Source organism: Biomphalaria glabrata, chromosome 6, assembly GCF_947242115.1.
Source record: "Biomphalaria glabrata chromosome 6, xgBioGlab47.1, whole genome shotgun sequence".
NCBI classification, from domain to species: Eukaryota; Metazoa; Mollusca; class Gastropoda; family Planorbidae; genus Biomphalaria; species Biomphalaria glabrata.
This window is the reverse complement of record NC_074716.1, coordinates 34,152,878-34,180,660: the sequence shown is the minus strand read 5'-3', so window position 1 is coordinate 34,180,660 and position 27,783 is coordinate 34,152,878. Positions and strand designations below refer to the sequence as shown.

At 30.7% G+C, this 27,783-nt stretch overlaps 3 protein-coding genes across 18 annotated transcripts in view; 1 reads left to right on the top strand and 2 right to left on the bottom strand.

Annotated features, from left to right (window-relative positions):
* LOC106066803 (sperm-associated antigen 17-like) overlaps positions 1-18,650 on the bottom strand; it is a 48,878-nt gene extending 30,228 nt beyond the window's left edge. For 3 of the 5 annotated variants that reach the window (XM_056031751.1, XM_056031750.1, XM_056031754.1), the window contains exons 1-16: positions 18,455-18,650; positions 16,677-16,817; positions 14,841-15,041; positions 13,285-13,299; positions 11,945-12,089; positions 11,675-11,833; positions 11,356-11,552; positions 10,775-10,919; positions 9,965-10,116; positions 9,644-9,781; positions 7,007-7,139; positions 5,950-6,093; positions 5,485-5,700; positions 2,071-2,187; positions 1,186-1,227; positions 93-206 (exon numbers count right to left, since the gene is read on the bottom strand). In XM_056031751.1, coding sequence (XP_055887726.1) covers positions 93-206; positions 1,186-1,227; positions 2,071-2,187; positions 5,485-5,700; positions 5,950-6,093; positions 7,007-7,139; positions 9,644-9,781; positions 9,965-10,116; positions 10,775-10,919; positions 11,356-11,552; positions 11,675-11,833; positions 11,945-12,089; positions 13,285-13,299; positions 14,841-15,041; positions 16,677-16,817; positions 18,455-18,556 — 2,161 coding nt within the window. In that variant the 5' untranslated portion in view covers positions 18,557-18,650. The remainder of the gene's footprint in view (positions 1-92; positions 207-1,185; positions 1,228-2,070; positions 2,188-5,484; positions 5,701-5,949; positions 6,094-7,006; positions 7,140-9,643; positions 9,782-9,964; positions 10,117-10,774; positions 10,920-11,355; positions 11,553-11,674; positions 11,834-11,944; positions 12,090-13,284; positions 13,300-14,840; positions 15,042-16,676; positions 16,818-18,454) is intronic. The other 2 variants (XM_056031752.1, XM_056031755.1) reach the window with 2 other exon arrangements.
* Positions 18,651-18,680: 30 nt separating this feature from the next.
* Positions 18,681-24,311, top strand: LOC106066806 (enoyl-[acyl-carrier-protein] reductase, mitochondrial-like). The gene has a single exon (XM_013225895.2). It carries the CDS (start codon positions 18,713-18,715, stop codon positions 19,820-19,822), a length of 1,110 nt encoding a protein of 369 aa, XP_013081349.2. The 5' UTR covers positions 18,681-18,712; the 3' UTR covers positions 19,823-24,311.
* Positions 24,312-24,589: 278 nt separating this feature from the next.
* Positions 24,590-27,783, bottom strand: part of LOC106066811 (intermembrane lipid transfer protein VPS13A-like) — a 91,140-nt gene continuing 87,946 nt past the window's right edge. For all 12 annotated transcript variants that reach the window (XM_056031741.1, XM_056031742.1, XM_056031748.1 and 9 more), the window contains 3 exons: positions 26,720-26,868; positions 26,365-26,491; positions 24,590-26,173 (listed from right to left, as the gene is read on the bottom strand). In XM_056031741.1, coding sequence (XP_055887716.1) covers positions 26,054-26,173; positions 26,365-26,491; positions 26,720-26,868 — 396 coding nt within the window. In that variant the 3' untranslated portion in view covers positions 24,590-26,053. The remainder of the gene's footprint in view (positions 26,174-26,364; positions 26,492-26,719; positions 26,869-27,783) is intronic.

Genomic DNA, 27,783 nt, shown 5'->3' with positions numbered 1-27,783 from the left:
ACTAAAAAGAAACATATATTATATTATTTAAAGCAAAAGGAGTTGTAAATGCTGGGTATCATTTGCATTTACTTAAATAACTTTTTTAGTACCAGATATAGCCTGAGATTTTTTGGAGCTTGATGTAGACAAAGTATCTCTGTTCAAGAGAATTCCTTTCTTGCTGTCTAAACTGGCATGCCTAGATTTGCTGGTTGAACAACTTCCTGCACACAAAAAAAAAGAAATGTAGTGCCTATCGTTTGTTTACTGATTTACAGCAATAAAATTAACATTGTATTAGATACATAACTGTATAAATCAGTTAGCATCTTTTCAAGTTAAAGTTCAAAAGAATAATTAACTAGGCCTATATAATATAGCTTATTAAAGCATTCAATAATATTTATACAATTATTATAAGATTTAAGATTTAATAAAAACTATTTTAAAGAACAAACTGAGAAATTTGAAATTTAAACAAAGAATACTCAATTACTAAATTACAACAATATTTTAAGTAATCAATTTAATTAATTCTTGTATTTTCCAAGAAGGAGCTGCTGCAGATATCAAGAATCAGATCAACAAGTCTAGGCATGCTTTTAACACCCTACTGCCAATCTGACAGTCAAAACACTGTCTCTACACAATAAAATCTGAATCTTAAACAAAAACATGACAGCAGTTCCTATGTATGGCTCAGAGACTTGGAGATTAACAGCTAACAATAACAGACAAGCTCCAGGCATTCATCAACAAATGTTTGCATCATATAATTGGTGTCGGATGGTCAAACAAAATTTCAAAATATAGTGAAGAACAACAGACAACATTGCAAGACATGTTCTTACACATTACTTTATAATCTACCTAAAGTGTGCTCTTTAATATTTATATATAGATAAAAATATAAACATTTATAATGAGCATTAAAAAAAAGCTGTGTAATGTACTGCTTCAAAAGTGATTTCAAAGTGAGTTTGTGTGTGACTGAGAGGTAGGAGCCACGAAGTAGTTTTGTATGGACAACGAAGTCTCATAGCCACCTCAAAAATTTATCTACAATTAAAAGCTAAAGAAAAAGATTTCAAATTGAAGAGAAATTTTAGAAAACAAGAAAAACAATCAAACAAAAAACAAAATAAATAAAACATATGGATAGAAATGTCAAGGTAAAAACCTAAGTCAAAAATTTACATTTACCAGGACCAAGGTTAACTTTAAGTTCCATAATTACACCTGATACTGAAATGAAATACATATAATTTCTAGAAAATTATATTCAAGACACAAATTTTGATGTTCTGTGTGTGTGAATTTTAAGCACCTTATATTTAATATTAATCTTAAACATCAAATTATTAATGACCTTGTGCAAAAAATTAAATTCATTCAATTATACTGTGAGAGAATTTTGAAAATTCTCCATGTCTGCCTAATTAAGTGTGGCTAAGTTAATTAATTGGAACTTAATAGAAACTTTAAAAAAAAATTACCATTACTGGTAGCAAATTCTGCACATCTCTTATACAAAAAAAAAAGATTACAAAATGTAACAAAAAATGTATTCCTCTTTAAAAAAAACAATTCCTTATGTAGTTAAATCAGTAAGTTTCAGGCAGGAGGGGCTCACTAGCCTTAGTTGGCTACCCACCTAGGAAAGGAAAACTATGAATCCAAACCTCTTCAGGAGACCATCAAGAAAAATTCTTATTGGTGACCCATGGGTAGAATGTGTTACACTGTGCTACAACCTGTCAGAACAAGCAGTGCTACTGATCCCAAACTGTATGGGATATACCCATTCCTTTGGACACATCAGTTGCATTGAGAAGGGGGAACTGCTGAGTAAGCAACATCATTCTGACCATAAATAATGCCCAAACTCACCAGTTCATAGAATTCTGTAGACCATTTATATGCATACTAGATCTAGAATGTGTAATCTTATTGTAAACACTTAAAGCTTTCAAAGCTTCTGTAAACACCAATAAATTATAAAATACTTTTGTACCATTAATAAAATCTGAACTTATGAAAATGTAAACCAGCAAAAAAAGAACAAAGCAACTTTGAAGTGCATCTCACCCTTGCCTGACCCTCCAAAAGGAGTCAGAAACTTTGTACTTCCAACAGTAGTTACTCTTCGAATACTGGATAAAGATTTGACTGATAAGGTGGCAGGAACCATAAGCTCTAATTTAGCTTCAAGATCAGATGAAATAGAAAATTATTTTAAAAAGCCTCCTTTTTGACATGAGGTAAACAAAATGTGATGTAATATTAGAAATCAAGTTGCTGAAGGTGTGTGTTTTTCTATCCAGAGGAATAACTTTAGAGATTGTGGAATATGGTAGAACACTCATCTCCTCTGTGGATGTCCTAAATCTCCTAAAATAGCCATGAAAGGCTCATAACATAAACTTATAAGATCAATATTTACCATGCCATGATAGCCTGAACAGCCCATACTGGGTCAACTGTGTTTTTGGTAGGCATTTCAGAATAATACTTTTTTTTTTAATTAAAAAGTAACCCTATCTACCACATTTATAAAATAAGTTTATTGAATTAATTTATATATTAGGCCTACTTACAAGCTAAAGCAGCAAACTCTATTAAATTTAAATTTTGATGATAATTCTAATGTAAGCCTATGTATTTGATTATCAAGGGAAAATTTAGTATTAGGCCAAAGGGTATGAAAAAAATAGACCTAACCAAAAATTAAGGCTCAGGCCATAGGATATGTAGAAAATAAAAAAAAATTGAAAAGTTAAGCTTAGACAAAAATTCTTCATGAACAGTTTTAAAACATGTAAAGACATTTGAATCAATAAAAAATAGCAAGATAATGTTTGAGACTGAAGAAGAAGTAGTTCACAAAAGTTCTGACATTTGGTTCAAATTTGTGACTTGAGTATTTTTTATTTGTGAGTTATATATATAAATTTATAAAGCTTTTCCTTAGGCTCAGTATGCCTACAAAAAAAAAAGTGAAAATTTGGATAATAAGGAAAGAAAGGCTGCTTCATAATGGACAGAAATTCTTTGAATCTGTTAATGACAATTGAACAATTTAGAAATTAAAAAGTAATAAGTTTTATTTCAGTCTTGCAAATAATTACCTCCAATATTAAAAAAAACAAAAACAAACAAAAAAAAAACAAGATTACAAAGAGTTTGTCTATCACAAATTCATATTCCTCCCCTGGAAGGTAAATCCATGGGTCATCATTGGTAAGCAATGCAGGTCAAAAGGCAGGTTTCAATAATTTCAACACAAATATAATGAACAAAAACCACAATCCTCCCTCACTCCATGTGGTGCTAATGTAGTTGTATTTTTTTTTAGCCCGCTGACATTGTTTATATTCCTAATAATTTAATGAAATGATTGTTATGAAGATAAGATTCAGTCTGAGCCTGGCCTAATGGATGTGCTTAAATGAAGGTTGACTTATGGACAAATGTGTTGGTGAATGACCAATTTCTCTATCATGACCTTTGGAGAAATACTTTCCTTTGGTTAAATGCCTAAAAGGCTAGCGGCTTGCAAAGCAAGAAATAGTAGTAATAAATAACACTAAACACGTCTTAATGAATCTTGTTTTAAAAATGCATAAAAAATTATATATATATATAAGATGCATTTTTTCTTTTTTAAAACAAAATAATGTAATTGGTAAATTATTTGCAGTTTGTACAATGGAAAACAAATAAATTATTAATATATATATATATATATATATATATATATATATATATATATATTTTTATAACTTTATTTTGAAAAACAATCAATAGAAAAAAGAATACTTTAAAAAAAAAACTTTTCTTAGGGAAAAAACTGCTAATTACTGCCATATATCTGAAAATTACAGCTCCACTCCTGCTATATAAAACAAAATCAATTAATTAGCACTAATAATAATAATAATAAGGCTTGTCTTCGAGTCCGAAGATTAGTGAGAAGTGCAGTATTTCCCGTGGCTGCGCAGCCCCAGCTGTGACCTACATATTTTGCCACATCCAGGGCAAGCATAACATTCTCTGCAGGTGGTCGATTTAGTTTTTCTTTTCGCCGTCCTTTTCGTTTGTCCTCGGCAGCAGATTTTCTTTTGGTCTCAAAAAGTGTATCCCGCAGCCTTCATGAGTGACCTTCAACTATCTCGTTCTGAGGCCGCATGCAACCAGGTGCTCTCTTCTATGTCAGCCAAGGAAAGTTGACGCCTAAGCTGGTCTTTGAAGCGTTTCTGTGGTGCGCCTCTGTTACGCCGACCACCTTTTAGCTCACCAAAAAAGACTGCCTTTCGCATACATTTGTCTCCCATACGGGATACGTGCCCTACCCAGCATCATTAGCACTAAATGATTAATTAATTGGTTAATTTTTTTTGATTGATTTGTGTATTATCATTGACTATGAATAATTGTGCAAAATTTCAACTTGATCCGAGAATGGGAAGAGGGAGAAAAACTTGTCAAACTTAATAAGGGAATTAAATTCATATATACTTCCACATCTCTCATTAAGTATCATTTATTCCCCTTATTTAAGAATCATACAAAATAATTAATCACCAACAATTAATTAACTAATTGGTTAATTTTTTAAAATTGATTCATGTCTTGTCAGGTTCAATGAATAATTGTGCAAAGTAAAACTTGATCTGAGAATGGGAAATGGGAGAAAAACATGTTCAAACTTTTTACCAGACAGACATACAGACAAAGTGAGTTGATATAAGCTTTGTAATGACAGAACCATATGCATAATTGTTTTATCATACAAATAAAATCAGCTCCCTGAGATAATATAACCTCCCCTGCTGTTTTTTTTTTTTACTATTAATAGAAAATATAAAATAAAATTGTGTATTAAAAAAAGACTTATATATTAAATTTTAAACATAAAATGGTTTGCTTTTATAAGACAAAAAGTAGCTAATGCATCAGAATGTTGACAGCTTCAAAGTATCATGAAATCTTCAATGTCTTATCTACTTTTTAAGATCTAAACATGATGGATGGATGGATGGACAGATAGACAGACAGACCACTAAAACATTAATAGTGACTTTCCCCTTTCAGGGGTTGCTAAAAATACACATAGGAAAGATAACTGTTTCAATGCACACATTAAGATAGGAAAAATTAATGTTCAATCCAAAGATTGTTGTGCATTGAAATGGAGGAATGAAATGCCCAACATTTTTCCTACACATATAAAAATGTAATAATTTTTTTCTTTTGGAATTATCAGCTATTTTATAATAAATGCAACAAAGTAACCCATATTCTTGAATATTAGAGATTTGTTTAGCAATGACTAAAGTCGTTCTCATACGAAAGAGGTATTTCACTATTTATTTTTCATTAAAATTTATATAGCTTTTTGCTTACTTAAGAAATAGCAAGCCAATTCTGACCAGAGCCATGCATTTGGTAAAGCATTTAGTAAACTAGAAATGTGTTCTAATTTATGTCAACATTATTCACCTGAAGATTCCTCAGCAACTCCATTTTCTTTACTATTTTCAATGTTTATTTTGTTAACATCTGGGACCATTATCTTGAAGAGTGGATATGGATCATCCCATGGGATGGCTGTTGGAGGTACACCTTCAATTTCTTTTTTTAAAAAGAATCCATTAGAGTCTGTTGCAGCAAGATCCATACTTTCAAAGACAAATTGCTTAAAAGCTCTGTCAATTTCTGAAATTAATAAAATTTAAATGTACTTTTTAGCTAGATTGTAATTTACTTTTTTTTTTTCTGCAGAGATATTTTGGAGAATTCACTAATTTCATTTAAATGAAATTGCCTATTAACTCATTGAAATACATTTCTTGTATTGATTATTTTGTAGAATAATATAATTATTGAGGAATGGGAAACATAAATAGCATCAAAAATACATATTAAAACAATACCATTAATATCATTTTGAGAATAATGCAATACCTGGCTTTGTGAGACCATCACTTGCACAGTAATGAATAAGTTCTTGAAGTCTGACTGCACTCTCTTTGGAATCAGGAGTAGGGGGAGGACGTAGGTCACACAGCTTAGCAAAAGGAAGGAACCGAAGCAAGTCATTTTCAGTAGCTGTCCATAAAACAATAGAAACAAAAATATTGAATCCAAATTACTTTATATATTGTAAGAATGAAAAAAATGATATTATTCATTTAAATTATTAATAGTTATTAATTTTAAGCTTTACTTTGATTGAATGAAAAAAAAAGGATTAATATAATGAATGTGAGTTTTATTGAGAGAAAAATATACTAAATGTGATGATTCTACAACTCCAATACAGAAGTGTGAACTCAAATTTTTTTAGATGTTTTTCAAGGAGGAAAAGTTCTACATCTCTGCTATTTCTTTAGCTTCATTAGCACAATTGTAGGCCATACAGATTTTTTGTTTAAGCTATTCTGATGGCTTTAATTATACAAAAGAAAGTTCAACATGTTGAGAACAAACTCATAAAATTTTTTCATTGTACCTTCTTTGCCAATTTGTACACATTGTTTTGCATTTTTAAGATGTCAATAGATTATGTGTTATTGTTGCCGATTACTGTTTGCAGCCATGATATGATACAATATTTTTAATACTCACCACAACTCTTTCTAGGTTAGGAAAACGTTAAATTAAACATCTACAAAATAATAATAAATACATAGGATTTCTTTCTTGGAAAATTTACTCCTCAGAAAAACTTACAAAATAACTATATCTGACTTGTTTTAATACCAGCATTAACTGCATGGAACTAAGTTACAAAGTTCAAGTCTTTGTTTAAAGGGGATAGCTTTTGTTTGTTGATGCTCAGATAATAAATTTTGTATAGAACTAGTAATATTCATTTAAAATTTTTAGTCACTGACATAAAACTAGACATAAAATCAATGTTTTATTAATATACAAACACACCAAAAAAAAAAAAGAAAAAAAAAAGAACAAAGATTTTAAAGCGTTTATAAAAAAAACTTTTTTTTACAGAAATACATACCATGTGGATCAAAACCATAGTAAGGTTTCAAATGTCTGGTCCTCATGCTAATTTTATCATGAATATTTATTAATAAAGGAGGCATAGGGACTTCAGGAGGAGGTTGAGGCAAGTCCAGAACTTCAGAAAGAGACTATAGTTAAAAAAAAAAGTTTCAAATTACAAAATATTTAGGCCAAAATTTAAACAATTAATTAAAAACAAGAAAAGCATAAAAATACTTTAAAAAAAAATTGCATTAATTATTTTAGATCATTCATGTAATTAAATTTGTAATAGATCTAGACCAACAGCAATAAATCCGAGCAATTAAAAATATACCAATTATTTTAGTTTAGTGCTATTTAATGCTTTTGACTTTCTCAACAGGCTATGATGCTATCACTTACCTAGACCAGATGGGAAAATAGGGGGGTGGGGAGAAAGGAAGGCATACATGGATGATTTTCACTTTTTAAAAGAATATATATGAAAAAAGGGGAATGAACTGAATGTGAACTCATGGCTTAAGCTGACACACTAACCACTCTGCTAGTGAGTTGCGGGTAATCTATTGTTTGTTTCAAACTTACTTAAAAGTGGCAAACTATAAAGGGAAATAATTCAGCTTATACCACCACTTTAGTCAAATAGAATTTATTTCCCTTGTTCAAGATACCAAACAAACCTTTAAATACCTTGGTACTATCCTAGACAATAAACTAAATTTTACTGCAAATACTGATTATATCAGCAAAAAAGGGCAGCAAAGATTACGATTACTAAGAAAACTGTCCTCGTTTAATGTTAGCGAAAAGGCCTTGGCTATGTCTTATCACACTCACATCTGCAATATTTTAAGTTTCAATATCACTGCCTGGTATGGCAATCTGAGCATTAAAAATAAAAATAAACTTTATAGAATCCTAAATGCTGCTGGCAAAATCATTGGCAAAAAACAAACCCCATTTGGGCAGTTGTTTGAGACAAACATCTATAAAAAAGCTAACAAGATCCTCCAAATAAAGAATCACCCTTTGTGTCAGGATTTTATGATTTTACCATCACAAAAGAGATACAAGACACCGATAGCAAAGACAAACATACACAAACACTCTTTTGTTCCCCTGGCAATCAAATCATTAAATAAGAACAATCTGGTATAAACTTTGTCACATGTAAATTATGAGTGAGTCTGGTGTGAATGTACACTTTGGTTTCTTATAGTTATAATGTTTTTTGTTTGGTGTAATGCACAAATTGTAGGACAAATTTCCTTACGGATAATAAAGATTATTATTATTATTATTAAAATAATTACTTACTGATAGTTAATTAACTAATTGCTTTTTTTTAATTTGTTCTTGTGTTGCAAGGTAAAAGTAGTACCTGTGCAAAATTTCAGCTGAATTCAAGATTAGCTGTTAGAGAATTAATATGTTCAAACTTTTTACCAGACAGACAGACAGAGTGAGTTGATAGAAGCTTTGTAATTATAGAATTTTTTAAATATTTAAAATGTTGAGATTGCTTTTGCTTAATCATAAAAAAAAGCAAATCTTATATATATATCAATGTTTCTCACTCTCTCACACAGACACAGTATATACTGTTTAATAAGACCAATAATTAATCTGACCAACTGCTTATTGTGCAGAACAAAACTAATAACACTGTATAATTGTAATCTTAATTTGCTTATTGGCTTTATAACTCTATTCAATCAGACCAAAGCTTCAGTGCTGTCAATAGACTTGGATCTCACACATGTATTTGAATATTTTACCATGCAAGGATTAATTATGTTCCTGAAGCAAATGAAGAAATTAAAAAGCCAGAGCAAAGGTCAATATATAATATCTTTCATTTGCATTGTTACTGATGGCTAGCAAGAAATAAGCATTAAGAAAGTTTAAAAATTAATTTTCTCAGTATCTCAAAATAATAAATGAAACTAAAACTGATGCCAAAGAACTGAGAATTTAACAATTATAAAGCTACTAAGAATTGCAATATCAGTGTGCTCTGGTCAAGTCTCTTTTGTGGACATGTGGGGAGAAGGGGTATCTGAGAGAGGTTTTTATGAGACACTCAGGAAACACAATGCAGCTCAAGTTGCGTTTTGAACTTCAAGCCCATGATGAGTAACCAACTGTTTTAGGCCATTCACAATAACATTTCATTGGTGAATGTTAGGTATAACTCAAGCCATTTTGTAACATTGGGCATGGTAGTGTAATCTGAACAGCCAGTTCTTTAAATCAAAATGAGCTTGTCTTGATGAAAGTTATAAAGTGTTTGTGGGTGTGTGTATAGAATGTTCAGAATGATGTAATAGTATGAATGGTGGTTTGGAAGAAAGTCAAGGTGGGAAATGGAGACTAAATGGCAAATAATTTGAGAACATTAAAAGAAGAATATAAATTCTTATAACAGCTAGCGCTTAAGTTTGTATTTTTAATATTACTACACTGATATTGAAAGCTGTAGATATTTAAAAATACAAATTGTTTTCTTTTTACTTTAATACTACTTTGTATGTCAATTGAAATAGATCAATGTGTAAGATTGGATTAGCTATCTGGTGCTAGATCACAATCTTACATGATCAGATTAACCAAAATGCAGAAAGTTTTCAATTATTAATTGGATATTTACATTGTATTCTTTTTCCGAAAGAGGTAGTTTATTAGCTGTATTTGCCAAGTAAGAGGCAAGGTAAAAATGTATGCCATCAGATCTCGTTGGAGGAGGCTCTTCACTAGGTGGAATCTTTTCTTCCTCTGTAGCAATTACCTTTCAAAAATATTTGGATTAATTACTATTTATGTCATAAACATTGTATAATATTGAAGTATGTAGTACAACAAGCACTATAACAATATTACACTATAATAAAACTTACATTTGAGCAATAGTTTGTTTGAAGGAAATGAAACTGTATACTATTATGATATATTAGTTTTAAAATCCAAGTACCTGTTCTAGCATGCAGCTCATGATCAAGGAGACACTAACACTTTCTTGTGGAATACAGTTCATCAAGTCATTGTAATATCTCATGTCCACCTCAGATTTAATAAACCTGGCACTAGGAACATTTTCTAACTCAGTTACAGGCTGGACATTAACTGGACATCACAAATGACAACAGTAAAAAAATAAATTTAGTGAAAAATACTTTTTGTAATGTGAACTAAATAGACTTTTTTCTTTTACTTTGGTGTACAGTTACAAATTTACTTGACAGAAATATATAAGATGGACTCAATCTAACAATGTATTTTAATTGTTGTTTCCCCTCCAGCTGTATTTTCCCCCTTACAACCTTCACTATAGTTTTTTAGCAGGACATTTCAACTAATTTATTTCAAGTGACAATAATAATATTAAAAATGTATATGTATTAAAATAGGACAGAAACTTGATAGTGAAAATATCACCACAAGAACCAAAGAGACTATATGCATTTCATCATTTTAAACTCTTGATGAAAATTATGTAAGTGTTATATAGTTATAATCATTTAATTTATAGAGTACTGTTAACAAACAAATTGTAGGCTCAAAGCCCTGTGATGACATTACAAACATGAGAGCTAAAATTAAAAAGTAATCTAAAAAGTTTTAAACAGATAGTAATGTAAGTAAGTGTTCTATAGTAATGTAAGTGTTCTATAGTAATGTAAGTATTCTATAGTAATGTAAGTGTTCTATAGTAATGTAAGTGTTCTATAATAATGTAGCCAACAGGTAGTCATAACAAAATAAATATATATATATAACAAACCTGAAGAGAATGACTCTTTATCTCCAAAAACAGGAACATTAATGAGATTTAAATTTTCTTTGAAAGTACCATAAAGTCGTTTAGCTTCTAAAAGGTTGTAGAGCATGACAGCTACTTCTTCAAATAAAGTTGAACTGTATTGTACCTTCAAGGACAAAACATGGTTTCTGTTAAAATGACAACTGAATAAAAAGTATTTTATGATAAAGAAATATAGGGAAAGATTCAGCTGCATACATAAAAGGTTGAATGCCAGTTGATTATGCTTTTGCAGTGAAATACTACTAGAGGGTTCAATGAATATATTCAAATTTTGACTATCTTAAACAAAACAAAGTTTTAGTGAGTATAGAGAGCATGTACCAATGCATTGGTAATATAGATAACTATTAGATAAGTACATTATGTTTGAATATTTGCAGAGTTTTGAAGGATTTTTGTTTGGGGGGTGGGGGGAGAAAATCAGCTATTATTTGTAAAAGCATCTCAAGCTACCAGCACTCTGTATAGTTTAGTGATATAGAAAATGTTCACTAAGAAAAAGGAACAAAACATGTTAAAGTTGATGTAAGAATTCAAACCTTTTGTTCTGCATCAATCGGATCAGTTGGAATTATAAATGATTTTACTTCATAATCCAGGATAGCTATATCATGGCAATGGGAGGAATCTGGCAGGTGTTGCAAAAGTGGCAGTAAATCTCTCCAAAACAAGCAAATTTCTTTGGTCAATTCTTTTTCAGGAATTTTGATTTCTATTTTGTGCTGATCTTCACTATCTAAGAAAGAACATTCCATTTAAACAGTCAATTTACTTACAAAATATGCAATATCAAATTTAGAATGCATATGTAAATTTAACAATATTTTGTTTTGTTTTGTTCTCAAACTTTTAACTTACTTATGTCTGATTTCTTGACTTGACTATTTGAGTCCTGAGTAGATAATCTGAGAATGCAGGAAACATTGACACCAATCTCTTCTAAAGCTTTAAAAATGTGTGGATCATGAAAGCCAGATATAAGGATGTACTGCTGTGCTCCATCATCCGGTTCATCATCTGTCAAATGAAAGCTTTCTCAATACACTTAGTACATTTCTTCATTCATGACTCAATGGATACATATATTGGTTTTGTAGATAAAACAAAACATTTGGGTCATAAACTTACCAATATATTTAGCATCATCATCCTCTTCTCCTCGCTTCTTAAGTTTACTTCCTTCCTTGGCAATCTGAATTTCAGGAGTTTTTTTGCCACCTCTTTTAGGAGATTTTGTAGCCGACTTGTTTCTTTTCTCTTTATCTAATCCTGTCTGAATAAAATATTGAATCATTTATCTTTTGAACAATATTTATAATTTAAAATTTTATTAGAAAATCAGATGTTTTCAAAAATATATCAGCTGTATATAGTTTCTAAAAAGTAAGTATGCACAAATTAATCATTTAATTAACAAGAATGTCCAAATTATTATTTTTATTAAGATCGTTTTTAATTCACATTGAAAATATAACAGAAAAACAAAAGAAGAGAAGAATAAAATAAAAATTTAACAGCTCTACAATCACATAATGAAAAGGAAATAAACATTATTTTAAAGAAACGCCCATTAGATCTGAAAATATTTACTTGGCATGAATTGTTTGATTGAAGCTGGTACAAACATATCTTATTGTTATAATGTTTTGCTATGTGTAATGTACAAATTGTAAGATAAATTTATTATCTGATGATATAAAAATTACATCAAATCATTTATTATAAGTGAGTGTATTATAATATTATACAAGAAAATTAATGAAATAAAATATCACATAAATTCTCTAGACATAATAATAATAGTTGAAATCTATAAGTGTTAGATACTAGTAAGAAAAAAAAAAGATATAAAAAAGTAAGGTTACTAGGAAAGTTTTCTTTAATGCTTGCATAGAAAAAGTAAGATTACTTAGGAAAGTTTTCTTTAATACTTGCATTTTCTTATACAATCAAAATAAAATTTCTTTTTGTCAAAAAAAAATCATTTTAGCAGGTTTCAAAATTTTAGCCCTTTAGGACAATAGTAGTGAACATATAAAATACTATAAAAGCTTAAAAAAGCCTGATTACTAACTACACCTCAGAGCAGAGATACAATTTTAAATATATCATTCAGCTGAAGAAATGGTAGGAATGTAAGCAAATACATTCATTTCTTTTTAATTGCATTGAATCAAGTTTGTTAGTCTAAAATCAACTGTAATGGCCAATGAGTCTATATGTGGACTAAAATGTAAATATAATTACAAAAGAAAAGTTGTATACACTTTACTTTTTGTTTCTTTAAACATATTAGATAATGTTAATAATAACAGAGCAGAACTAGTGACTTTATAAGAGTTTCAGCAGAAGCAAATATGTAGGCTATAAGTATGCAATATGTAAAATACTAATTTACATTTTCATTGTAGAAATAGATAAAGATATATATGTGTCTACATTGTATGCATTTGTCTCATCTCTCTTACCTTCACTTTTTTTGCCTTTAAAAAAAATCATGTTTTTTTTTTTTTTTAAGAATAAATGTCAAGATGATTGAATTGTAAAAAAAATAATAATTCATTTTACAGTACCTAATTTTTGAGTAATGTCAATACAGTTTCATGTTATTTTGCAGACATTTTAGTTTTAAACAAAATGATGCAGTAAACTTTTGGTGATTCAAAGAAAAGTAAAGTTCCCCTTTCAGACCTTGGGATCTATGGGACAGATGATGTTAATTTCTATGGCCGATGGTAAACAAGCAGGATGCCATGTGGCAAGCACAACGATTACCCTACTTAAAAAAAAAATCATTTTCTATATGGTGTGCTTGCTTCAAATATCAAGAACTGAATTTCAAATATGTTGAGGAAAAAAAAATGAGGGTTTTTTTTTTTTTTATCATTTTGTTTTGTTCAAAAGAAAAGTCTTTTATATATGAGGAAAAGACAACAACTATAATGGTTAATGAGTAAACTATATATTCTATACAATATTTACTATGCATGCTGTGTGCAGTTACAGCAAGGCACAAATGCTGTGTAATTCAACTATTGCAACTAGAAGCACATTCTCCACTAGATTATTTCTCAGCATCCACCAATCACTTTCATAATTACTGTTTTTTGAGTCTAGTATTTTTGCTCATACAAAATATTGTGTGTTCTCTTTGTGTAGTCTCCCTTGTTCAAATGTTTAAGTGTTTCACATGTTTTTCAAGCTTATTCTTAGTGTGTTGTGTCAATCTTCAGTAAGTCTTCTTTTTCATGTTAATAAAATGGAGTTGTATTTTTAAACATTTGTGTTTGTAATAAATTATAAGTGATAAATAGCAATAATAATGTACATTTCCTGTCAAAATGGTAGCAAATGGTGGGAAAGTATGAAGGTTTAAAGGATCCTCAGCTAAAAAAATACTCCATAACAACCATCTATTTAGATATAAGAATAGCTGAAGGTGTTATGATAGTTCTAGCAGTTGCAAGTGGGATGAGAGGAATAATAATGTAATTTGAGGATAGATTTTAGGACCGAAATGTAAAATAAACATACTAAATGTTTATTTATGTAACATGTTCATTAAGATTTTTTAAATTATAAAATATGTTTTTGTAAAATTCAGAGATGGTGAAAAAAAAATATTTTTAGGAAACATTTTATTATTGTTTTGTAAATTAAAAAAAAAAAAGACAAAATCTACTAAAACACCCAATTTGTATTGTATTTATAGTGAAAAAAATAGTAGTTTAAAGTTATGTATTGATATCAGACACTACTAAGTACAACCAACTGTTGATTTGAAGTGACTGAACAAAAGCAGAGAAGCATGGTTTTAAGAGCAATACAATTATTTTTGTTTGTTATAGAGTTTCACAAATCTTCCTCTTAATATTTCCTTTATTTTTAGTTGTTCATCTTGTAGACTTTGGTGTCGCTGTTAAAATTTTAAAAAATAAATCTTTTCTGTGGGCTAAATAAAATTGAAAAAAAAACTAAAAACATCTCAAACACAAAATGTTTTTACAAAATATCTTAAATGCACCTTTATATCTGCTTCTCTTCGCTTTAGGTCATTAGCTTTGATCATCATCAGTTTCCATTTGATAACTTTAGCCAATAGGTCTGTTGGAATTGGTTCATTGGTTTCTAAATACACCCTGATGCTGTCATACACATCACTAGTTGGTGCAGCATCTTTACCTTTTTCTTTTTTCTGGCCATGAGGGTTACCAAGCACTTTCAACTTTTAAAGATAAGAAAAAAAAAATTCAATTGGTTGTGAATAAGGAATATACTTGGCTTAAAAACCATAAATGTGCCCACATTTTTTAAAGAAAATTAATACTGAATTTTAAAGAATATAATTGAAATATAACAATAATTGGATTTATAAAGTGCTATTAAACAACATAACATAGACATAAGTGGACAAACAAATCTAAGTAAGTTTTGGAAAGGTTGGTCACAATATCATAATATTCTTATAAAATTTTTTGGGCTCCATTCAATGCTTAGCAAGTTTCAAATCTATGATTTATATACTGAAAATGTTATGCGAACATAAGTTTTTGAAAGAAAAACTCTGTACAAACAGAAAAAATGAATTGATGGGGCATAGGGATCTCTGAGCTATATATGGAATGATCTGTTCTTTGAAGAACAAGAGCGTTTCATCATTGCAGATGTATTGATGTCAACGTTTTTTCACCACATAATTAAATATTGCATTTATATAAAGGGATTATAAATTATGAACTAAGTGTGCAACTATTCTTAAATCCATTGGTGCTTGGCTACTTTTTCATCAGGTGTGGCAGCTAACACAGCATTGCAAGATGGGGAGTATGAATGCCAAAAAAATATTTTTTCTTAAGTAAGGTTTTGTTAAATAAAGTTCCTCTTTCAGATCTTACAATCTATAGTGCAGATGATGATGGTCATCTGTTTCTGTGGCCCATGGTTAAAGTGGTTGTCATGTGTCCAGCACAATGACCAATCACCTTTACTTTTCCCCAACTAACATGAGGTATCATTAGAGTTATGTGGATAGATTCCAAAAATTAAAAATCAAGTGAATCACCAGGATTTAAACCTGGGAACCTTCTAGTTCAGAAGCCAGGTGCTTTAACATTCAGCCTCTGTAAAAAAAGGTTTTGATCTGGCCTAATCTAAAGAGCTGCAGTGCATCAAAAGACAAAGTTTGGAAAAAAACAACAACTAAATATTTCCAGCTGTATGACAAAAAAAGCCCAACAATTTGTAATGAAAAGTAAGGCTTTATTCTCCTATTTAGAAATAATTTTTAAGTGCTGATTAGAATGACATCAGCCTTGTTCATACTGAGTTTATTGTTGACCATGTAAAAGATCTCCCCTGCAACAGCTCTTCAAATTTTGGCTGTGAGAAGTGGGATCTCCAATGAAAAAAAGAAGTATATGATAAACATTGTTGGATCTAGAGACGACCCCTAGTGTACTCTATATTTTAATATGAAACTTGACATTGCCTCAACACTTTTGGAACATTAAAGCAAGTAAGACCAGAGCACATTAGAATGATGTCTAAAAAAAAAAAGTTGTATAGAACATGGCCATTGAAATCTCATGACCTGTCTAGTGTATCAAAGGCTGCTGACAATTCCAGCAATAAAAGGATTGGTAATCTATCAGAATTGTAGAGTAGGAGGTCAATTAGTACCACTGCTCTCTCAGAGCTACAGCTATATACAGATTTAAATTTTGACAAGAAACTATACTTATATGTAAATAAAATATATTATAATTGAAAAAAAAAAAAACTCCAAAAGAAAATTTTTTAAAGGTAAAAAAAAATAAATTTTAGTACAAAAAAAAAAGGCAAATGAAAATCAATATGTTACTTCATTAAAGAGAAGTTCCTTGGTGACCACCGAGAAAAGTCTTCTTATCCCTGTAAGAGTTATTATGTTTAGGGCTTCAACATGCTTGAAATCTTCAGGCTGCTTGCCTACAATCCAGGCTAAGCACGGATTCCAAGTTTCCTAGATTGGAACAAAATAGATTTTATGTTAGAACAAACAATCAATGATAAAACAAACTATAAATTTAAATTTTATTTAAAAAAAAAAAAAAAAAAAAAACATTATAGGGAAAATAGCAATATAGCAAGACAGTTACATATTGTCTGATATGTGTCTGGCTGTGAGAGAGGTACTAGTCATCCAATCTTTCACTTAGTGAAATGCAAGTGGAAAGGCAGTGGGGTTATTTATTTCTCTTGGACATTTCCAAGCCCCGATATCCACAGGGGGGAGTATCGCCACAAAGTGGAGGTTTGGAGTCAGAGTTTTCCTTCTCCTATATGAGTTACATTATTCAAGCTGACATGCCCCATCAAAACAAAGCTAAACTGATTTTGAGACGCCAGTGTTCTGCCTTTCCTCCCTTCTCCTGTCACTTTGTAAGAACAGGTTCCGCTGGATTTTTTGGAAAATCACACATGAAGGCCAGGAGCTGGATTTGACTGTCAGAGGCATTTAGAGACGCAAGCCATGGGAGCATTTCTTTGGAAAGTGGGAGCTTATCCCCACTTTCACCCCCGGCATTGACAGTCCTTTGGAATCCAACTAAGAACAGGACACACGGTACACCACTATTAAATTACCATCTGAACAAAATAAACTCCACACAACTCCCCATTTGCAGACACTGTGCCCACCCCTTTGAAACCGTAAACCATATGCTTTTTGAATGCCCCTCCCAAATCCACCTTAGGCAGACCCTACTTCCACTACAGCCCAACATAACCAATACCCTGTATGGCAGTGCTGAACAACTGAAGAAAATAGCACACTTTTTTCCTTGGCACAGTCTGCAAAAGAACTCACAGCTCAGCAGCAATAAAGCTGGCTAGAAGAAGAAGAATCTCAATGTTATAGGATATCTACCTGGTTTGTGCTACTCTGCCATGCGCAACGCTACCATTGAAGATAGTGTAGAAGGTGCGCACTTCTAGAAACCAGACTAGGAAGGATGTTTACATTAGAATGAAGAAGTCTAGAGCCAGATGAAGATGCTGTACTCGGGGCAGATGTCCTTTGTGTTTGTCATGTCTCCGTATAAATAAATGTCTATGTCTCATTGAGTTGCCTCACTTAAGTTATTACAATATTATTTGAAATTTGGCTTGTACTGTAGCCTATTGAATTAGTCTACATATTCTAATTCTAGAGTTATATATTCAACTTGCAGTTGAGCATGGCTCTACCTACACCTACATCTAGTCTGTTCCATTATATATAACTAGATTAACTATTACTATTATTATATAGAATCTACTATGATCTAGTCTAGAGTCTAGACTTATTATATATATTATTTATGAATATGATTGAAATATCAATCATTTGAATATGATTTAAAATAAAGTATAGTATTAAATATAAGTATAAGTAAATAAAGCAAAAAGTATTCTAATTAATACTAGATCTATTACTTTTATTTATTTATATTAAATTTATTTATTTAAATTTATTATGACTTATCATCCCGGACCTATTATGACATGATTTAATGATTATTAGATCTAATCATTAATTAATTAATATAATTAATAATTAAGTCAATTAAGATCTTAAAATTAATTTATAAATTATCCAGTAGTGACTAGTGTACATACCTCAGCAAATGAACCAGATGCATAATTATTTTCTCCTTTGCCACGAGGAGAAGCAGTAGCTTTTACGTCTCCACTTTTGCCGCGCTTCCCAGCTTTTGCCATTTTAAGTTAGCAGTAGGATAGCATTATTCAAATTATTGTTGATGTGTCGCCATTCTTGTTGAATCTGTTGCCATGTCGCCTATCCGATCTCGTATGGTAACGTGAGTCTAGATTCATGATAATAAATCCAATTGACTTCCGTTGAAAACAATAAACATGGCTGCCTCCGTGTTTCTTGTCTACTGCAAAAGAAGTAGATCTATAATAATACAAAAACATGCTTTTTGCAACATTAGGAATGCAGTAAGAAAGCTATCCTCTACTCAGCTCTTTATTGAAAACTTTGGCGATCCTGCATCGGTCATAAAGCTTAAAGAAACTGAAGTTTCATCGCATTTGAATTCAAGAGAAGTTCTGGTTAAAATGGAAATGTCACCCATCAACCCTTCTGATATTAATTTGATAGAGGGCACATACTTTATTCAGCCACCTCTTCCATTTATTTTGGGAAATGAAGGTGTAGGTAGAGTCATTAAATTAGGCAATGAAGTAAAAGGATTAGAAATAGGAGATTTGGTTATTCCATCAGATACTGCATGGGGTACTTGGCAATCTTACAAGGTAACAAAGGATGAAGATATTATTAAACTCCCCAAAGATATTCCAGTTTTGTCTGCTGCAACTATATCTGTAAATCCATGTACAGCCTACAGAATACTTAAAGACTATGTAAATTTAAAGCCTGGGGATGTTGTGATTCAAAATGGAGCTAACAGTGGTGTAGGTGTAAGTGTAATTCAACTGGCAAAAGAGTGGAAAATTACCACCATTAACATAGTTAGGGACAGACCAGATTTTGAGCAACTCAAAGATTCATTATTAGCTTTTGGAGCTGATATAGTCATTTCTGAAAGTGTTTTACGCTCTTCAGACATGAAAAAAATACTTGATTCATTGCCTAAAAAACCTGAATTGGCATTAAACTGCATAGGTGGAAACTCAGCTACAGAACTTATTCGTTGTTTGAGTCAGAAGGGCACAATGGTTACTTATGGAGGAATGTCAAAGAAACCAATTGTTGCCCCTACTGGAGCACTTATCTTTAAGGAAATTACTCTTTGTGGTTACTGGAATACAAACTGGAACAGATTACATCAAACAGATATTGTCCGATATGAAATGTTGTCCGACCTTTGTAATTTGATCAAAAAGTCTAAATTTGTTCCTCCACCTGTTGAGTTCTTTCCTCTCAGTGACTATAAAAGTGCCATTCTTAAAGCAATCACAGGCTTTAAAGGCCGCAAAATTGTATTTAAATTGGATTAAAAAGAATGCTCTGTCTACATTAATTGGTTTAAAACCTTAATGGTGCATCCCATAAGTTTATAAAACAACCAAAAGACTTTTTCTTGTTACTAGAAGTTTTCAGTTTCAAAGTATCCTTTCTAATTGTTGTTTTTGACTAAAATAAAAACAACAACAAGTTATTGGTGTCAAAATTACTTCAGGGCAATAACTTGGTTGTACATGCACTTGTCCTTTTATAAAGACCCATAAAAAGGACCCAAAAAACTAATTTCAGCCTGCTTAAACTTGGAATAAAATAATTTAAATAAACTATTTTTAATAACTGTTCCAGACTTGATGAATTCTACTTTGAAAGTCCATATATACTCTTGACCTGTACGCAGACAGAACTGCATTGTACACAACCACAGGGTTCTTGTCCAAGGCTTTTGCAAGAGAGGATTTGAGTCTCTTGAAGATTATTAAACCCTCATATGGAGTATGATGATGATGATGATTAACTTCATGCTAAATTTTATCTCATAATTCAAATTTGGCATTTAAAAAAAATATAAATTATATATGCTAATGGACAAGACATTTATAATATAACTTATTATGTCATTATATTTGTAATTACACATATATATAATATTATTTTTAAAAGAAGGATAACTCTATTTAATTATTCATAAGTCACCCTTTTTTATGTGCTTTTGTCAGTTCCACCAGTAATCCAACAATGAATTGGTTACATTGTATATTTTAGTTGTCAATGGTTTGTTGAAAAATGGTGAGTTACAAGTTGTCAAAACATGCTTAATTCAATCTTTGAAACAATCTTAATTTAGAAAATATTTCTTACTGTTTCAAATCACTGATTTACCACATTCTGAGTGCTTTTGTTCATTTTAATTAATTGTAAAACAAAATTATTCAGTTATCTTAAAGATGACTAAGAGCATGTAAAACAGAAAGAGGTTTAAGCTAAATAATAAAGGCAGCTTTAATTAAATAATATCTTAATGTTATATTTTTAAGGCACAAAGTAAAAAGATGAAAAAAAAGTGTTTATGTTGATCTACCAGTAATGTAAAGCTGATGTTTTCATGTTATTTCAAATTAGACAAGATTTTGTATAAAATTTCCAGATTTTGTGTGTGTATTTTATTCAAGTTGTAATTTCTTAACTTGATACATTTTCAGAATATACTTCATCTATAATGATTTAGAGAGCAAGGGCTACTAGCTTTCAGAAAATTAATTATGTTAAATAAATATGTTATATACCTATTGCTTCAGTTCTCAAGTATTCCTTAAAAAGGGAAGAAATCTGATTTTTTTTCAACCAAATACTCTGCAATTCTTTTTGTAAGCACATGTACATTTGATGGGCATGATGTAAAATTTTTCTCATGTCATGTCATGGACCTTTTTTTTGTCACAGAAAAGCAGATGTTTGGATGGTTTGGAGAATTTCAGCTCTTCTGACATAAGAAAGTTGAGAAGACTCACAACAATGGAGATGTTTTTAAATGTCTTCTTCCACATGTTCAAAAAGTTCCTTTAAATGTGGTAATTTTTTATGCTTTTTTATGATGTTTTCTAGACGTCGCAACAGTTTAGATGAGGCGTTGCCTTGCCAACAAGTTATTCCATATATGTTAGCAGATTTTGTATAGTCGCGCCGTAAAAAGTCTCAAGGATCTTCTTGTTTAGTTTAAAGCTATTGAGTCGCTGGGCTGTTTTCTTTGTCAGATTTCCAAGATGGTCTTCCCATGATTGTTGTTAATGATAACGCCTAGATATTTACCGGTATATGCCTTTACTTGTTCTATAGATGTAGTGTTTATTTGCAGTTCATGTATAGTTTGTTTTTTCTTTCTAAAATCTATTATAAGTTCTTTAGTTTTTATGACATTCAGTTCTAGAAAGTTGTTGGTGCACCAGTTTGTAAACACTTCTATCGAGCTTCGATACTGATTTTCGTCTCCTAAAATAAGACCGACTATGGCAGTATCATCAGTGAATTTAATGAGTTTAACTGAGTCATAGATGCTTCTTATGTCATTAGTGTAAAGAGTGTACAGTACAGGAGAAAGTACACAACCTTGTGGAGCACCCGTACATAGTACTCGAGTTGACAATTTAGTGTTGTTGACTTTAACATACTGGGGGCTTTGGGTTAAAAAGTTTAGAACCCATGCTTGTACATAAGGGCTTACATTTAAGTTACTCAGTTTGTTTATCATTAGATGTGGCTGTATGGTATTGAAAGCAGAGGGTATATCGAGATGCTTATAAAGCTGGTCCAAAAGCAATAGAATGGCATCCTCAGTTCCTCTAGCTGCTTTATATGCAAATTGGTGAGGGTCTAGGCTGTTATTGACTTTTGCTACAAGTTGTTTAAGGATATATTTTTCAAAACATTTCATAACAATAGGTGTTAGGGCTACTGGGCGGAAATCATTTAAGCTATCTATTTTTGGTTCCTATGGTACTGGTATGATCTCTGAAGTTTTCCAGATGTGTGGAATTACGCACGTTTGCAACGAGTGGTTAAAGATGTGACAGAAGATAAAAGAGATTTGCTCCGCACATAGCTTGATCAGCTTGCCACTAATTTTGTCTGGTCCAGAAGCTTTTGTTACATCTACTCTTTTCAATAACAAGGTCACTTCATCTTCAGTTACAAAATTGACGTAGGGCTCTTGTTTCCTTTGGACAGAGTGTTGAAAAGTTCTTTGTGTAGATCAACAAAATCTTCTTTGTCAAAACGAGAATAAAAATCATTTAGTTCGTTGGCGAATTTCTCGTCATCATCCACTGAACTTGTTCTCGTTTTGAGGCGCAGCCTGTTATTTTCTTAATCCCTCCCAACATGCTTTTGAGTTGTTATTTGCAAAGAAATTGTCAATTTTTTTTTGTATGTTTTTTTCCTTCAATTATTGCTTTTCTCAGTTTATTTTTAGCATTTATAAACTCTTCGTTGCTAGCCTTATACTTTGTTTTCTTTTCAGTAATAAGTTGTTTGATTTTTTTGGTCATCCAGGGCTTATTGTTTCCATAGACTTGTATTGTTTTTGTTGGAATTGTTAACTCCTGGCAGAATGATAGATTTGGATGTTATTCCCAATGCCTTTTGTGAAAACAGTAGATACATTTGAAAAGGTCCTACTTAGAAAATGAAACATCTCTTACTTAATTGAATTATTTAAACATTACTAATATTGTTATTAGGTTAATATTCAAACAAAGATTTATGATTACAATGAAAATACAACTTTTTTATTCATTGAAAAAAAAAGGACCACCTTGCATCATTCTTGTCAGGACATCATAGGGCATAGTTTATGAAACGCTCATCCCGATATTTTAGAAAAGAAAAAGTTTTAGAATTTTATAAGCTTATTTATTTAGCTTGAAGTCTGAAGTGCTTGTTGACAATGTTGTTTTCATGTTGGAAATATTAATAGACACATTTCTTGAAAATTACTGGAGATGCAATAGCTCTAAATGCATAGGAAAATTTTACCTTTATATCAGAGTGCATTTGTGTAATCTTTCTGCAAAGGCAATCAGTGTTCTTACATCCAGCCATGAGATGTATGAGTGCTGCTGAGCAAATGTTTGGGCCTGAATCCATTGGGTTCTCTTAGAATGAAATGACTGGTGTTCAGAGCAAAAATATACATTTTGTTTTGTGCAGGGGTAGGCAAACATTTTAGAGAAGAGCTACATTAAAAGCCAGAGTGCCACATTTACATATATATATATATAAACTAAGTGTTTAATAATTATGAATTGTATATTTTTTCCAATTTTTATGTATATCACCTTCAGATTTTTTCCCAGTTAATTCACAAACTCCACCTTTTGCCTACTTGCTTGTCACTAACCCAGCTCTTTTATCTAATTTCTCATTAAATAAATTCTGACCTTTGTTTTTGACTCAAAAGTAAATTCCTTTGTCTCTTAATCTCTGTATAAGGTCTATCATCAATAACTAAAAAATTTAAATTTCTCTCTAAGCACTTTCTAGCTTCTTACTCTACTTCTATGATTACAAGCTTTTTAAAGTGTTTTGTAATCCCAGAATAGTTATACATTGGCCAACTATATATATGTTTCTTCTGAGTTGATAATGTACATCCTTGCCCAAACCTTCTGCAAGCTGATGAGAGATGGCAGCCCTGTCTTGATAGTTCCTCCGTTGTTGTTCATTTCCTGAACTGGAAGATGACTGTAAAGTCCAATCCTTGCTTTAAAAATCCAGCCACAAACATGGCATGGGTAAATTGGGTCTACTGCCTGCTTCTTTTTTGCTTATTGTTGGTTCTGCATTCTTTCATGCTGGCCACTCTCAGTGTCTCGTATATTGAGACTCAGGGCTTTATGCCAAGAGGGCAGCCATCTTCGATAAAGTAATATTAGATAATAATTTGAAAAAAAAATGTTATTTTTATTATTTGATTTATGTATTTACAATTTATGTACTTAAAAAGAGTCAATAAAAGAAAGAAAAATATTGTACAGATCACATTTTTATCATTGATAATGTTGCACATAAACTTAAGTTTTTTTTTAGTGTGTTATGGATTAGATCGTAAGTAAAAAAACAAAATCCATGATCATCAACAAATTGAAAATGACATTCTGATATTTGAAATAATTGTGGATACAAAAATAATTTTCATTTTCATTAGTTTTTATGTTTTAATAACTGAACCTTACTGTCTTTTTATATTAGTCATATGTTTAATTATAACTACAATAACACACAGCCACTAAGAAAAACAGCACACATTTAAATTTCTAATAATATTTATTGTTTGTTTTTTCATTGAGTGACAGCAACACAAAACTTGCTCTGTAAACACACAGAATAAATTACAATATTTGATAGAATTGTTATGTATAGAGAGAAAATTATTTCTCAATCAACTGACAAAAAAAAAAGTTTACAGAAAAAAACACTATCAGATCACTGTAATATAACAACTGTTTGGCTAATTTTCTCTAATTACTTGAAGAGTTTATATATCCAACACTACATCTGAGCCCTATGGTAATATAATTGGATTGATTGTGAAAAATATGTTTATAATAACTAAACACTTGAATCTAAAATATGGCATCATTTAGAAGCACAACTAGATATGCTGGTATTTAAAGTAATACATTACTTTCTGTAAAACATCACCATGAATTCAACAAAAAAAAAGTTACAGCATACCGATAGTACTTAAAAGTGTATACTTGGCACAGAAACAGACCAATAAGTCAATAAATCAAACTTGGAAAAAAGAGTATAACAGTATCACAATAGGTTTTCTTGACCACAGAAAAATGAAAGCAACATAGTGGTGGGACGTACTGCACAGATTTCACACTGGTGATTGGTACATACAATATCAAGGATAGGAAATGGACAATAGCAGAATGAATTTAAAATTACTGCATAAAAAATCAAGGGACCAACTTAAATTTATTACTTAAAATTTTTAAAGACTTCAAAATTATAAATATTAAATGCAGATAACAAAAATATAAACATAACTTTTTCAAACTGATATAACATAAATAAAAAGTATTTGACCACATTAGGTAATAATTTTTAAAAAAAAATTATATTAATTTTCATTGGAAATATTTTTAAACAAACTTCTAGTACACACATTCAATGAACTCTTTCAATGCTTGATAATTCCAAGGAAATTGATTCCCAATTGAATGTGTTATCAATATAAATTACAAATGCAACTCTTAAAGCTTTGAATCTTGCTATTAATCTCATGAGGCATAGTGGCTGCTCAATGATACAAGATTGTACCAGAAAGATGCATACTTTGTTTGGGTCTTTTATAGCAGGTATTTACAGTTAAAAATAATAAAAGTGTTATTTAAGAAAAAAAAAAAAAGAGTAAAATAAAATATAATAAAATGATATTCCTAAATCTATATAAAGGATTTTTTATTGTCAGCAAATTATCTTACAAATGCAATAGAAAATGACTGTCCATACAAACTTGAGAAATCAGTACTCTACAAAACAAATTTGTTCAACCTTCATTTAAACATGATTATCATTTGGTCTTTTAGCATTTAGGTTATTTTTTTAAATAAATAAAATTGATTTTTACATTAAATTTCTTAATACAATTATATTAAATGGGTGTAATTATTTCAATTTGATGTTTTATTTAAGTACTGTACAAAGTTGCTCTTTTTAAAAGCAACTTTAAGAAACACCAGCTTAGGATTTTTTTTTTACTGTGCATTATATTTAATAACCTTGGAGATTTGACCTTGCAGCCATTCTAAAATGGCTGTTTCCTTGCTGGCAATTTCTTTTTCTCCACTTGAAAATAGATTTACACCAGAATCATCCTGTGTCCAAAAAAAATCACTTTGTAAAAGTTAAGTTAACATGGATCTAAATATCAAAGTAGCTAGCAGATTCAGATACTTAATTAGTCAAAGGATTTGATATTACAAATTTGAGATAAAAACCAAGAATTTGAAATATGCTAAATATTGTTTTAGGCCCAAAAAGTAAAAGTGAAAACGTTGAAACTCACTTCTTTAATCTTGAAAATCAGCTTTTCATCTTTGATTGCTGGGACACCAAGAATTCTATCTAACGAAACTTTCCAATCCACATCCCAGCCACCCCAAAATCGGCATTTTTCAAGAAATAACAAGTTTCTGAGAAAAACATAGAAATTCATATAAGTATTACATAAAATCAATAATTGATCATCTTTGTAATGAACTTGTCAAGTGAAGGTAGTATTTTGTTTCTATTGTTGCATCATTCAATGTTCTGAACTTATAAAACAGTGAAGCTGTTTGACATCATTTCCTAACTTTAACAAGCATACTGAAGTATTTCACAAAGATTAAGTGCCAATAGAATCTGTATAAGAAAATTACCTATCAGTAATCAATACCACTGCAGATTTTTCTTCTCTACTCAAAGGGGCATGGGCCCAGTAGATGTCAGTTCTAGAAAGATCTCCCTTAAGGACACTCTGAAGCAATCTTTGTCCAGAAGCTTTATGGGGAGAAAATGGTTGAAGTCCCTGAGAAAAAAACAAATAGTATACAGAATAAATGCACGAACTATTTCCTTTTATATATTTATACATCTATAAGCACATATAAGTTATGAAGAAAAAGCACAGATGATAGCTGTCAGATCTATGTTTATTCTGAATTACATTTCAGTCAAAATATACCAGTACTAGGACAAAATCATGCTTGAAACAAATAAAAATTTTTTGTAAGGCTTTACTGTGAGTACGAAGATTAAAGGAGTGCAGTATTTCATGTTCTAGGGTTATTTCACATGGTCCAATTTAATGGATGCTTGATTGGCCCATAAATTTCTTTTTATAATAACAACTATTACTATTAGTTATATCATTATTCAATATTTATTATACAACATGCACAGAAAGCAACTCAAATGCAATAGGCACCAGTGGGTTGATTAAAATTATGTCAATTGTATGTTAGCCCTTTAAGTCCTACATCCTTAAAAGCCTGTGACGAGAGCCATGACTGATTGTTTTGCAAAATGTAAATTACAGGATTCCTACCAGGCAAGGGACCTAATTTGGAGCAATCAGTAACATCAGCCAAAGGCCGGCCCTGAATATTACAGTGCATGCACTTGTGCTTGAGTAAAAGTCAGTTCTACGTACATGGAACTATAGCATGTTCTAAATCAGTTTCTTTTGAGAATTGGAATTTTGTTTCTCAAATGTAAAGAAGTTATGTGTTTGGTATTGCTTTAATTAACTGGAAAGAAAACATGCATAACAAGGCAGCCTTCTGGACCAAAATGTGACTAGTGACAATACTGGAAGTTCAAACCATCCATCCATGAAGCATGGCTGTGCCAAACTAAGCTAGTACGGTAGTTTCTTAATGGTTATGTAGCACAAGGAAGAAATTGACATTTTTCTACTTACAGTGCAGGAAAAATTAAAAAA

Coding starts and splice junctions, on each gene's coding strand:
- LOC106066806 (XM_013225895.2), top strand. CDS start 18,713: ATGGCTGCCTCCGTGTTTCTTGTCTACTGCAAAAGAAGTAGATCTATA.